At 40.6% G+C, this 14,010-nt stretch overlaps 1 protein-coding gene across 2 annotated transcripts in view; it reads right to left on the reverse strand.

Annotated features, from left to right (window-relative positions):
- Positions 1-4,087: 4,087 nt before the first annotated feature.
- Positions 4,088-14,010, reverse strand: part of CPM (carboxypeptidase M) — a 66,128-nt gene continuing 56,205 nt past the window's right edge. Inside the window, exons 8-9 of one of the 2 annotated variants that reach the window (XM_045012417.1) lie at positions 6,573-6,721; positions 4,088-4,508 (exon numbers count right to left, since the gene is read on the reverse strand). In XM_045012417.1, coding sequence (XP_044868352.1) covers positions 4,275-4,508; positions 6,573-6,721 — 383 coding nt within the window. In that variant the 3' untranslated portion in view covers positions 4,088-4,274. The remainder of the gene's footprint in view (positions 4,509-6,572; positions 6,722-14,010) is intronic. The other variant, XM_045012427.1, reaches the window with a different exon arrangement.

Raw genomic sequence — 14,010 nt, forward strand, 5'->3', positions numbered from 1 at the left:
GGCGGGCTCCCTACCCGGCTCCGCATGGCTTCCCAAAGCAGCTGGCCTGTCCCTGCGGCCCCTAGGTGGGTGCATTTGGGATTGCCACCATTGTAGATCTAGATGTTTGGCTGTGATCAAGTTCTACCCAACCATACTCTTTCAAAGGCCTTCAGTATCCAAGATGGATTGGTTAGGACGGTGTGGCCAGCCTGCAGTTCCACATTGGTGGACAGAAAGAAATTGGTCCATATATTTACCTCTATCCAGAAAAGACAGCTCGCAGGACAATCCCAAAGCATATGGTGTAAGTTGAGTACCTGCTGCATTGCAGCACCAGCATTTGTCAAACCTGGGTACTCTGGACTTGAAAAGTCTATATGGAATCTATTGCATTCTCCAAAGAACTTTCTACTGGACTTATCTTAACACTGCTTGCTAGATTTGGGGTTGTATAGTGGAAGAAATCTGATTCCACTCAATGTTGGTAAGGGAAACTAATCACTCATCTTCCCATTTCTTTCTAACATTGTCCATGCTGATTGCCAATTTGCCTGATAGTTTGGAATACAGACTAGACAATGACTTCAGTAGACTAACTTTTTCAGGAAGCTCCAAAGTTAAGGATTCTGGGGCTGCAAAGGTATCTAAACCAAACTGGTGTTGCAGAGCATGAAATATTTGCCATTCCTTCTTTGGGTCCATTGAAATTTCTTCCTAAGACGAGGAAGGAGCATGAAGGAATCATTTTCAATTATGTGATTAATGCTCAAAATGTCTTCTTTAAATTCAGTCAGGCCATAGAGTGCGTCTATATGCAATTAAAATTTTTGAATGACTCCAAATTGAAGTCTCTGAATGTAATAAGAGATATTTAAACTGAGACGCAACCAGATACCAAGCTTTCCAAGATGTCAGAATTGTGACCGATTTCTTCTACCATTTTCTGAAGAAGTCTGATTTTAGAATTGATTCTAGTGGTGGTGGGGCTACAGTTCCTTCCTCCATGTACAGCCAGGCTGGAGAGCCTGAGCATTGAAGGGCCAATCATTATGCCATTTGTTTCAAGATTGAAGCTAATATAGTAAAGCCTAAAGTTGGGTAGACTCAAAGCCGCCTGATTTGATAGGCAGTTGCGGTTTTTCTCAAAGGATATTCTGGGCTTGTTGCCCACACCCCACAAGAAGATCTTACAAATGTTAATTCTGAAAAAAAATACCTGAAGGGTAATTATAAACTGACAAGGAGCTAAGCATAAATAGAACCATTAGGAGGACATTCATCTTTAATATATTAAACTCTACCCCAAAGGGATAGAGGGAGGGCCTGTCATCTATGTACATCCAAAGCTACTGGTGTGGTAAGAAGATTAAAATTAATTTTGACTCTTTTATATTACTAGAAAAGCAGACTCCCAAGCCACTGGCTGATTTCCTCCTGTTGCCAGCGAAGTTTTGTCTAAGAGGGTGACGTTATGCCCTTTCTGAGAGAGATTGACAGTCTCCAACTTGTGCCAATTAATTTTGTGCCCTGAGATTTTCCCAAACAATTCAATGGCTTTGTAATATATTGGAGGTGGTCCGAGGGGGGTTGGTGATGAATAAAAGTATATCAGCATATTTTTGTCTGTTAAGACCCTATGTGTAATACCTTGGATCCCCTAGCGTGCTCTGATTTGTATTGCATGCAGCTCCAAGGAGAGGAGGTGGGGACAACCCTGTCTATTACTGCGGGACTAGAGACTGAAAAGAGGGGAAATGTAGTTATTGGTTGCAACCTGGGATTGTAGCATGGAAGTCTAACCTAGGAAATGAAAGAGACACGAAGTCCATATTTTTATAGGATGAGGAAAAAATACCTCCAATTTGCTCTATTGAAGGCTTTTTCCACATCCACCAACAGAACAGCCATCAGTTTTAAGGAGTTTTGATAGTAGGACAGCACATTAAGTTGAGTGTTTTCTGACCCTTGTCTCTCTTGTATAAAACCCACCTGGTCCAGGTGTATTATGCGCATTACTTTTTCTAATCATCCAACTAGGATTCTAGACAATATTTTAATATCAGTTGATTATGGATATTAGTAAATAGTTAGCATGTTCATAGGCATCTTTGTCAGGCTTAAAACTGACAGAGATTAGGGCTTCATTCACTGAAGAGGGCAGAGTGCTTCTACCAAAAAGCCTCAGTGTATACTTTGGCCAGTCTGGGAGCCAGAGTGTTTTTGAATTGGGCATAAAATTCACCAGGAAAGCCTTCGAGGCTGGGGCCTTACCCAATTTCTTGTTGCATAGGACAGCTATGCTCTCAGAAGTTTGTAAAGGGGAATCAAGCAAAATTTTTTGTTCTACTGTTAGCTGGGGGAGTCGCAGGTTTGTTTTTTTTGGGGGGGGGGGTTTGGTGTATTCGTCAAGTAATTAATCGGGAATTTTCGTTTCAATATGAGCATTGGTAGAATTTAGAGAATTGTTCATTAATACTTTTTTGATTGGTGAGTATCTGCCTCTGACGAGTGAATTGAGGGGATGTTAGCTTTCAGTGAATTAGTTTCTCAGTTTTGTTGCTAAATTCCTAGTATGTCTCTTTTACTCTAAACAAAGCAAATTCAGCCTGAGTCAAGGTTAATGTATTAATTTCATATCTGAGATGGGTCATCTTGGAGTTTATCAGAAGAGGGAGAATCAGCATAGCTAAGATCTGCCTGCTTGAGCCTTTACATTAAATTCACCAGCTCACCCTGCTTAGCTCTCTTTTTATGAGAGAAGTAGGATATTATTCTTCCCCTTAAGTATGCCTTGAAAGCATCCAGTGAGATTGCTTAGGAGATCAAATGGTTGTCATTGGTCTCAAAGAAAAATTGTGTTTCTTCCTCCACAAAGTTTTTTTTTTTAAATTGTGTGTCTAGTAATAAAGAGGAGTTTAACCTCCATCTTCCAGTAGCCCCTATATTTCAGGAGATGAGTAGCAACACCACAGGTGCATGATCAAAGATCATAGTAGGTGTTGTTTCATTGTTAATGAAATACAAAGCCACCTGATACCAAACAGAATTCACTCTGATTATAGAGAATGCAAGGGTGAGAAAAAGGTGTTGTTTCTACCTCTAGGGTTCTGCTGCCTCCACATGTCCTTTAAGCCCCGTCTGGGCAATAATGGTCTGCCTCACGGAGGATTAGGAATGGTGGAGTCTGCTCGATCTGTCCAAAAGCAGGTCTAACATTTTGCTGAAGTCCCTTGATATAATCAGATTTACTAGGGAGGAGTCAATCTCAAAATAATTGATTGAAAAAGGAGGAATCATCTTCGTTGTAACAAAAGTTAACAAAAAAGTGTATGTAACATGGGAGACGCCAGCGTTGTTAATTAAGAGCCTTCCTTCCATGTCTTTATCGGTTGATAGGATTTATGGGTTCAATTTTTTTATTGAACTGAATTAACACCTGCCTAGACTTGGCTGGGTAATTACTAAAAAAGCCTCAGGCTCAATGAGGATTCCTGGAGGACTGTTAGATCAGCTTTCAACTTGAAGTGACACTTTTTTTTGTTTTGTTTTATAGGGTTATAGTGACCCAAGGACAGAAAGGCACATATGGATTCAGGGATCCCCAGGGTTTACCAAAAAGGGATCATGAAAGGCCTTTACTGAAAGCCTGTTTCACACTGGTCATCGTGATTGTGAGATGTCTGTACAGAGAATATCTATGGGGTTATGTATCCATGCTGAAAATTATTCTAACTAGGCCTTGTAATCAAAGGCAGGTCACTCAAAGATAGTGTGCCTTGAGTCATACTTCTCCAGACAGGGAGGTGGGAGACACTTATATCCCTGGTGGACCATTGTGTATCTTACAACAGAAGTCTATAAGCATACTGAGTCAAGTGTTAATGAAGAGCTTACCTGGACTTCAGAAGGCAATTAATGGGAAGAGTTACACAGTGTGGGGGATGACCCTGTTTTCAGGTGAAGATCAAAGGTCTTGGTCTGGTATATCTGGGGTGCAGACAGACACCTGAGCTACCTTCAACTTGTGAAGACAAACCTGCTGCAAGCTTGATCTTGTGAAAGGGGGATGGATTTCAGCATTATTCTGGTATATTTAAACAGTCAAAACATTTATTGATTGTCCAGCCAACATTTTAAAAATATAGTAAACTTGGTTAAAAAAAATCTTAGGTTTCAATTATACAATAATATACACTCTTTTGCAAATACAGCTTTTAGCTCTTAAAAAACACATTTGTGCACTGATGTGCTAGAGATAATGTCTTCAAGTCTCACCTAATTCATTCTTGGCTTTATTTGAAAACTGTATACAAAACAGTCATTAAAGCCAAGAAATGCAAAGTAGGTTTTACTGCTGCTGAAATGCTTTCAAAATCCTGATAAAGAGGTTTGGTAGGGCATGAAGCATCTCTTGCTAGTGTGGAGATCTCTGGGAAAACAAAGTCATATTTCAAAGCACTGAAGTTTTCAGGACCATTTGGTACTAGCAGTGTCTTTAGTATTGATCCAGATCCGGGTATTGTAGCCTAAGGACAAACAGGAAAATGTTCTTACTAGCTTGTTTAACATGCTAGCTCTAGTCATTTTAGTTCAAAATATGTGTAAAGTTAATTATGTGAGTGCTTCTTTGCATCTAATGCAGAGATTGGATGTTGTGCTCCTCCTGTATAAATTAGTTAGGTAGAATGTGAAAGTAAAGATATAGAATGAACATTAAATGAGAAGGGTGAGAAATATTTTACAAGTTTAAGTCTATTTGCAATAACATTGCTGATAACAGAGGAGAAAACATACTAGGTATCTCTTGGCAATTTTTTCACAAAAAACAAAAGGGCTTTAGTTAATTTTGCTTTAGCTGGTTTATTGGCTAATGATGAATGAACAATTAACTATTGGATGACTCAAATTATCAAAGCAAAAGAAATGAAGTCTGCATTGAGTGAGCCAAAGTAAGAATATTTTGTTTGATTAAGATGCTAAGGACACGAATAAGTGCTGGGTAGAACTCAGAATGTGTTTGTCCATATTGGATGGAAATATCCACAGGGAATAATAAATATTACCATGAACTCTGACATCAGTCAGGATTTCTCCTTGCTGCTTGTGGCATGTATTAACAGTTAGATGGGAGTCTCTGCCTTGCATAGGCCAAACAACTAGAGTCAACAACTGTCATTCACTTTTCTGGCTGTAGGTTGGGAAGTGTATTTATTTCTTTTTTAAAATGAGATTCTATTCTTCTGAAAAGTGACTGTATAAAAATGGCAGCTTCTTACTCAGTCAGTCCCCTCACAAGGTGCAGAGTCATATCTGTTAACTTAAGTGATATGTTTACTCTTGTAACTCTGCGGAGTCAACACAGCTAAGACTGAGTGAGCAGTGAATTTTATTCTATCTTGTAACTTAATACACATTTCTGTTAATTTACAATTAGTTAAAACTATGAAACTCTTTTGAAGAGCTGAGTGATGCAGTCAAAGGCCTAAGTTGGCCTGTAAAACCTATCAGTTGTGGTGATGCATTAGAAGGAAAAACCCAGGTTCACTTTCAGATCCCCAATATAAGTTTACAGGGCTAGTTGGTAGAAAAAAAATCTCATCATTTGTAAACAGACATCTGATGCGAAAATCCACTGAAGCAATAAGTAAGGCTACGATTTAGTCACGGATGTCATGGAATCCATGACTTCTAGCGACCTCCGTGACTTCAGCCTGCAGTGGTTGGGAGCTGCTGAAGGCCTGTCATGTTACCGCCTAGATATTAGGCTTTAGAAAATGCTGATAGTTTGTCCAACTTTGCACTCCTTTTAGAAAATAGGATTTTCTGTACTCATTTTTCTCATTCAAATGGGCAAATATGGCTCTGCATACACAATGAGAAGGTGCCATTTTTTTACAGTCACTTTTCAGAGCAGCACCATGCCTCACCTGGAAACATTGGAAATAGGCAGGTTGGCTGCATTTTTTAATATTTTTGATGGATACTGTTGATGGTTTTTTTAATCTTTTTTTTTTAGATTTGACAAATTGTCAACCTGTCAAAACACAAAGTAAATATCCTTAAATCAAGCTCTAATAATTTCTTAAGCAACATTTTTCTTTCTTTGCCTCTAATTTTGATGATCATTAATGGAAATAGTTTTGGTTGGGGTTGTATGTGTATGATGAAATCAACATTTGACACCCAATAAAAATCTAATCCTGCTCACCCTAGAAATATGCAACTACTATTTAAAAGGCCTCTGAATGAAAGAGATTTTGTTCTGTCATGCCAGTCCTTGCCATTCCCCCTCCCCTTGTACTGTGTCCACATGAGGCCTTTTGTACTTCTCACCTGCTCACTTTTCAATAAGTAATGGGTATTGCTAAATGGATGAATATTGATTTGATGATGTTACCAAGAGGAGAATGGCTGTTTTCAGCAATTAGGGGAACTCGCTGCCCTGTGTAGATGCTGTACATTTATTTTATTAAAACAAAACAAAAATCCAAACCCCAACACCTTAATTTCATAGGATCCTGTCTCTCGCAATTTCAAGAACTCTCTGAACATAATTTAGAAATGGAGGCTTAGCAGAGTAGTCATCTTACATTAAGCACATAGCTTCCAGGCAGGAGGAGAAGGTAATATTCTCCATGTTGATTGGTTCTATAAGGACAGATATGTTCCTTTCCTTTGGCTTCCACTATTACATTTGGTATAGGCTGTCCATGCCTGTCAAGAACTTGACCTTTGACACCTATGAGGCAGGGAGAGAGTATGTAAATGTGATTGTTGGTTTCACTTTCCGGTCTGGAAAAGCCAGTTTTTTTCATCGTTCATTGCAACATATGCTTGTTTCATTCATTTCCTCCCAAAACTAGACACAGAATTCTTAGTTCTTAATCATTTACCTTCCATCAAGTTAAAATGCAGCAGTGTCAGCTTTTCCATCTCATTCTCTAAAGATACAATTTCGTAGTTTACACTGATGTTGCTGCACCTGTTCTCTACAGAAGAACTTGCTTAAATCTCTTTTATGCCCTTGAATTTATTTACCTAGCTTGAAACAAAACAAAAAAACTCATTTACCCTGTTGGTGTGGTCAAACATTGCTTCTTGACTAGTGTTTCAAAAAGGCAGAGTAGTATTGTATATTTACTTATATTTTAGTCTTCCCAAATCTTCTAACACACCAGATTTTCAAGAATGAGCAGTTTTGTTAACTGACTTGTCTGCAACAGCTAGTTGAGACAATATTGATGAAGTGTTTTAGCTCAGTTTCTGCTATTTTAGTCAATATATTTAATAAAAAGGTATAATTTTGGCTCAGTAGCAACCTTGCCACTGTGTAAAGGTTGTGGGTTCAGATCCACTCATCCAAGCCCATGTTATTGGTGGTTTGTTTTTTTACTTATCTTGTTCAATGAAACCCCCAGGTTGAGCAATCTTACTCTAAGGTTTAAACAGTGCTGTATTAAATCCAGATTTCATTGTATGTGTGTGTCTTCCAAAAGAATATCTATCTGTTAAAATTAATGAGTAAAGTCTAGTCTATCAACCACATTTCAATAATCAAGGATCATGGGCAAAAGGTTAATGTGTATCTCTTGCTCCAAATTACTGCAACAATAAATAACACTACCCCCACCTGTTATAGTAAAAACAACAAAGCTCTAATACAGCAAAGGCTCAGTTTTCCCTTTTGATGTTACATTTTTTTTCTTCATAGTTACAGGTTAATTTTGATGTTGATCACCTCAGAGTTATATTTATTGCAATTTCCTTTTATTCTGCTTTAGGACCTGTGCAGGCAGCTTCTGCCTCAACCTTCCCCCTCCTCCCCTGCATCTACCACCACACACACACTTCCACTAAAGAACTCAACACTGTCATCTGGGATAGATGTTCAATATGAACACTTCGGAAAAATTTGGTTGCCATGAGTCGCTTCCTACCACTCTTTGTTGCTAAGCACATGCAGATAAATGTATAACCAGTGTTTACCTAGTTTATAAAGCCTTTCAGATATTCATTTTGCCTCTTTGCAAGCTCTAAACATTATTTTGCCAATAGGGTAACAGGAAGCAGTCAGTCTGTTAAAAGTGCCAAAGAAAAGGCACGTAGGTCAGTTCAGAATGCAGAGAACGTGCTATGACAATTAAGGAAAAGGAGACATTAAGTTTTAAAACTGAGAGTTAGAAAATGAACCAAATTTAGCAGTGACATTAGGAATGTAAGCAGGAAAGTATGGTAACTGGCACTGATTTGACAGTGTGTGTATAAAATTAATAATTTACACTGATCGTGTATTTTCTAAGGACCAGATTCATTCCAAGTGTAAGCAGGTACATTCCTCCCATTCCCCATATGCAAGTGGAGGAAAGCTATACAGGAATAAGGCACCTTTATAGTAGTATAACTGCATTTACACTAGGGGTTGTACTGGTATAACTCTTTCAGTAAAATATCATACTCCTAGCCAATTCAGACTCTTAGAAATGAAGGGCTAGAAGGGACCTCGAGAAGTCACCAAGTCCAGGCCCCTGCACTGTGGCAGGACTAAGTAAACCTACACTATCCCTGACAGGTGTTTATCCAAAACCTTCAGGGATGGGGATGTCACAACCTCCCTTGGAAGCCTATTCCAGAACTTAACTACCCTTTAATTAGGCAAAACTTTCTAACATCTAACCTAAATCTCTCTTACTGTGAATTAAACCATTTACTTTCTGGCCTACCTCCAGTGGACACAGAGGATTGATCCCTGGCCTCTATATAGCAGCCCTTAACTTACTTGAAGATTCTTATCATGTCCCCTCTCTGTCATCTCTTATTAAGACTAAACTTGCCCAAGTTTTTTTAACCTTTCCCCATAGGTCAAGTTTTCTAAACCTTTTATAATTTTTGTTGCTCTCGTCTGGACTCTCTTCGTTTGTCCACATCTTTCCTAAATTGTGGTGTCCAGAACTGGACACACTATTCCAACTGAGGCCTCACCAGTGCCAAGTAGAGTGAGACAATTACGGCCCATGTCTGACATACAACACTCCTGTTAATACCCCCCAGAATTATATTAATATTTTTTGCAGCTGCATCACATTGTTGACTCATATTCAATTTGTGATCCACCATAACCCCTCGATCCTCTTCAGCAATACAACTGCCTAGTCAGTTATTCCCTATTTTGTAGTTGTGCATTTTTTCTTAAGTGTTGTAATTTGCATTTGTCTTTAATTTTGTTGATTTCAGAGCAATTTTCCGGTTTGTCAAGGTTGTTGTGAATTCTAATCCTGTCCTCCAAAGTGCTTGCAACCCCTCTCAGCTTGGAGCCATCCACACATTTATAAGCATGTTCTCCACGTCATTCATGACAATATTGAATAGTATCTGACAAGGACTGCACCCTGTGGGACCCTACTAGAAACGCTCTCCCACTTCAACAGTGAACCGTTGATAACTACTCTTTGAGTACAATCTTTCAAGCAGTTTTGCGCCCACCTTATAGTAATTTCATCTAGACCACATTTCCCTAGTTTGCTCATGAGAATGTCATATGGGATTATGTGAAAAGCTGTATTAAAATTAAGATATACAATACTGCTTCCCCCACATCCACTTGCCCAGTAACCCTGTCAAAGAAGGAAATTAAGTTGGTTTGGCAGGAATTGTTTGTGACAGATGGATCCTTGTGTCACAGAGTCACCAGGCCAATGCTCTGGAACTACTCCATACGAAGCCAGTAAGGACTCTGGAGGAGCATGCCTCCTTTCTCTGAGCATACTGTCACCAGGGCAAGAAGCTAACACAGCTTTGACCTTCCTGGATCTGACCTCAGAGCATTCAGCATCCTCTTCCTCCCCCTGTGCTTCCCACAGTGAGTCTGCCCGGGCAGGGCTCCTGGGGAAACCAGAGGGCCCTGCACCCCAACTTCTGCAGTCAGCAGTGACTCTCAGCCAGCATGGTTTATTAGTTGACAGGAACACAGCATAGAACAGAGTTTGCTACCACAGAAATCAGTGACTTTCAGCCAAGTCCACCTGGGGGAGTCCTGGGCCAGATGGCCTGGACTCTCCCTTTTCCAGTCCCCCAAGCAGGCTCCCCAGCTTCCAGCGACCTGACCTCGGCCACCCCTGTTGCTCCCCCTCCTCTTTGTCCTGCTTCCCAGGCAAAACGTGTCACCTGGTCGCACCCCCCCTCCTGGGTCTCAGGTTACATTTGTGTGGACAGCTGGGCAGCCTCACCTGCCCCGAGGGCATCAGCAAAAATCACCACCCCCAATTCCCACCACCGAAATATTGGTGCAGTGCACAGGGAAACGGCGGTACACATAGTATTAGTATAGGACAGTAAGACTCACGTGCAACATAACACGATGAATAAAACTCCACTTCGTCACACCTTGTAACCCTCTTACCCTCTCGGTGCTTACAAAGTAATTTAATAATTTGTACCAATATCTTCCCACTTATCAAAATTAGGCAGACTGGTCTATAAGTTCCTGGGTTCTCTTTGTTGCCCTTTCTAAAGATAGGTACTATGTTTGCCCTTCTCCAGTCCTCCATGAGCTCTTAACAATAATTGTCAATGGTCTGAGCTTGCTTCAGCTCGTTCCTTAATTACCCTAGGATGAATTTCATTGGGGTCTGACAATTTGAATACATCTAATTTATCTAAATATTCTTTAACCTGGTGTTTCCCTATTTTGGCTTGCACTTCCTTCCCCCCACCAATGTTGTTAATAGTAATTGTGTTCAATATCTGGTCACCATTAACCTTCCTAGTGAAGACTGAATGAAGCGTAATAGTCATTAAACAGCCTTCTTGATGTCATCAGTTATTAGCAGGCCTTCCTCACTAAGCAGAGGAGCTACACTTTCCTTTGTCTTTCTCTTTCTCTTGCTCCTACTGTATTTAAAGAACCTCTTCTTATTGCCTTTTATGGCGCTTGCTAGGTGTAATTCTCCCTACATGCTTGTGCTATTCTTTTGTACTCCCCTTTAGCAATTCATCCATGTCTCCACTTTTGCAGGATTCCTTTTTGCTTTTCAGGTTATTAAAGAGCTTCTGATAAAGCCATATTGGCCTCTTACTGTTCTTATCTGTCCTTCACATGGGGATTGTTTGCAGTTGGGCATTTAATATTGTGTTCTTGAGAAACTACCAGCTGTCCTGAACTCTCCTTTCTTCCTTAGATTTTCTTCCTATGGGACCTTACCTAGCAGTTTTTGAAGTCTGCTTTTTTGAAGTCCGTTCTCCTTATTCTGCTGCTCTCACTCCTTCCTTGCCTTAGAATTGTGAAAGCTGTCATCTCATGATCACTTTCACCCAAATGGCCTTCCCTCTTCAGATTTACAACCAATTCTTCCCTGTTGGTCAGTTTAAAATGGCTGTCCCCCGGTTACTTCCTCCACTTTCTGAAACAAAAATTATTCCCAATACATTCCAAGAACTTACTGGAAATTTTGTGGTTTGCTGTATTAATTTTCCAACAGATATCTGGGAAGTTAGTCCCTCATTACAACTCCATCTTGTGTTTTGTGTATTTCTGTTATTTGCTCTAGAAATACCTCCTCCACTACTTCATCTTGATTTGGTGCTCTATAGTAGACCCCCTACTATGATGTCATGCCCATTTTCCCCCCTTTTTTCTTTACCCAAAGACTTTCAACTGGTCTGACTCTTCCCTCCTTCTGGTCCCCAGAACAGTTACACCAATTCTAATTGTGGAGTCCCATTTCAGACAGAGCTGCAGTATAAAGTAGGGCCATCCAAACTTTTACTCAGCTGAGGGACCATAATAAGAATGTCTGCAGCATTCAATTAGGCAAATTTCAGGCCCTTTCATCTTTAATATGAAAAGCATGGCCAGTGGACAGAACATAAGAACAGCCCTACTGGGTCAGACCAAAGGGACATCTAGCCCAGTATCCTGTCTTCCAACAGGGTCCAGGTGCCCCAGAGGGAATGAACAGAACAGGTAATCATCAAGTGTTGCTCATGCCCAGCTTCTGGCAAACAGAGGCTAGGGACACCATTCCTGCCCATCCTGGCTAATAGCCATTGATGGACCTATCCTCCATGAATTTATCTAGTTCTTTTTTGAACCCTGTTATAGTCTGGCATCCTCTGGCAAAGAGTTCCACAGGTTTACTGTGCGCTGTGTGAAGAAATACTTCCTTTTGTTTGTTTTAAACTTGCTCCCTATTAATTTCATTTGGTGCCCCCTAGTTCTTGTTATTTACTCATTTACTTTCTCCACACCAGTCATGATTTTATAGACCTTTATCATGTTCTCCCTTAGTCATCTCTTTTCCAAGATGAAAAGTCCCAGTCTTATTAATCTCTCCTCATATGGAAGCCGTTCCATACCCCTAATAATTTTTGTTGCCCTTTTCTGAACCTTTTCCAGTTCCAACTGATATTACAAGTCCTAGCCTGCCATGCTTTATTAGCATCTAAAGGCACATCTACACAGAGTTTTTTTGGGAATATAAACTTTGGCAGAATAACAAATCCAAAATAAGCACTTATGCTGAGACTGCTAGTAGCTGCAAGGTATTCTTGAATATAAAATATTACGACACTGTAGAACTATGTGGGCTTCCCCTCATGTGCCACTGATAAATTATGTAAGGGAAGAAAACCCATTTTGGCCATCTACTACACTGCTTATGTTTTTCCTTGAAAGCAAAATATCTGTAGGCATCTAACTTTTTTTTTTAAACTATTCAGAAAGAGAAGATTATTTAGGCCTGTGCTTCTCAACCTTTTTGATACCAGGGAGTGACTTGCTGCCTTCCTAAGCCATATTAGGGCGATCTCAGGGACTGGTGCGGGTCCATAGACCGGTCGTTGAGAAACAATGACTTAGACTATGTCTATACATGAGCTATGGGAGTGATTCCCAGCGGGCCTGTGTACACATACTCACACTAGCTTTCATCTGTGTATGTGTACATAAGCAAGGAATCGTACTCCTAGGTCACAGTGTAGATATAGTCTTAGGGCTTGGCTACACTTGCAAGTTGCAGCGCTGGTAGAGGCTTTCCAGTGCTGCAATTAGTAACCGTCCACACCTGCAAGGCACATCCAGCGCTGCAACTCCCTGGCTGCAGCGCTGGCTGTACACCTGGTCAGGTTGGGGTGTAGCGATTGCAGCGCTGGTGATCCAGCGCTGCTCATCAAGTGTGGACACACACCAGCGCTTTTATTGGCCTCCAGGGAATAAGGAGATATCCCAGAATGCTTTTAACTAAATTACTCGCTTTGTTTTGTTATGCAGCCTCTCTTTGTTTTGTTGTGAACTCCAATCGGAGCTCAGTTGAACTGCTTATCTAAAAAAACAAACACTGATCACAGCAAACAGGAGCTATCTGTACCTGACTGTGAACGATCAAATGAGAGGCAGGGAGTGAATGTTTGCTTGACAGAGAAACAGCGTTGGATGCAGGCTGTTTGCAATTAAGACTAAGGGTTCGCGAACATTTTGTGATTTTTCAATCCAGGAAGCTAACACACAGTGTTGGCTCCAAAAATCCACTCTCTCTATCTTCCCCGCTCCCTGTCACAGTACACCACCCTCCACCCCCCTCTTTTGAAAAGCACGTTGTTGCCACTTGAATGCTGGGATAGCTGCCCATAATGCAGCACTCCCAACAGCGCTGCAAATGTGGCCACACACCAGCGCTGTTCCTGCACAGCTGCATGACCAGCGCTGTAACTCCCAGCGCTGCAACTTTCAAGTGTAGCCAAGCCCATAGAGTACAAGCTCTTTGGGGCAGGAACAGTTTTTTGTGTTTATACAATGCCTACCACAATGGGGTCTTGGTCTGTGACTGGGGCTCTAAGGATCTATGACAAGTTTAAAGAGTAGGGTGTATTTCTGCCTGTGAATCCTGACAATTCCCTGCCCTCAGGTTTTTTTATAACAAATTTTACAAACATGCTAATTCTATAGTACGCTATAAAATACATAAGTATGCTAACTAGAAAATGTGCACCTACATTTTCTTTCCAGGATATGGAATCAGGGCCCACATGAGCAGG

This window comes from Mauremys mutica, chromosome 1 (genome assembly GCF_020497125.1).
Source record: "Mauremys mutica isolate MM-2020 ecotype Southern chromosome 1, ASM2049712v1, whole genome shotgun sequence".
Taxonomy (NCBI): Eukaryota; Metazoa; Chordata; order Testudines; family Geoemydidae; genus Mauremys; species Mauremys mutica.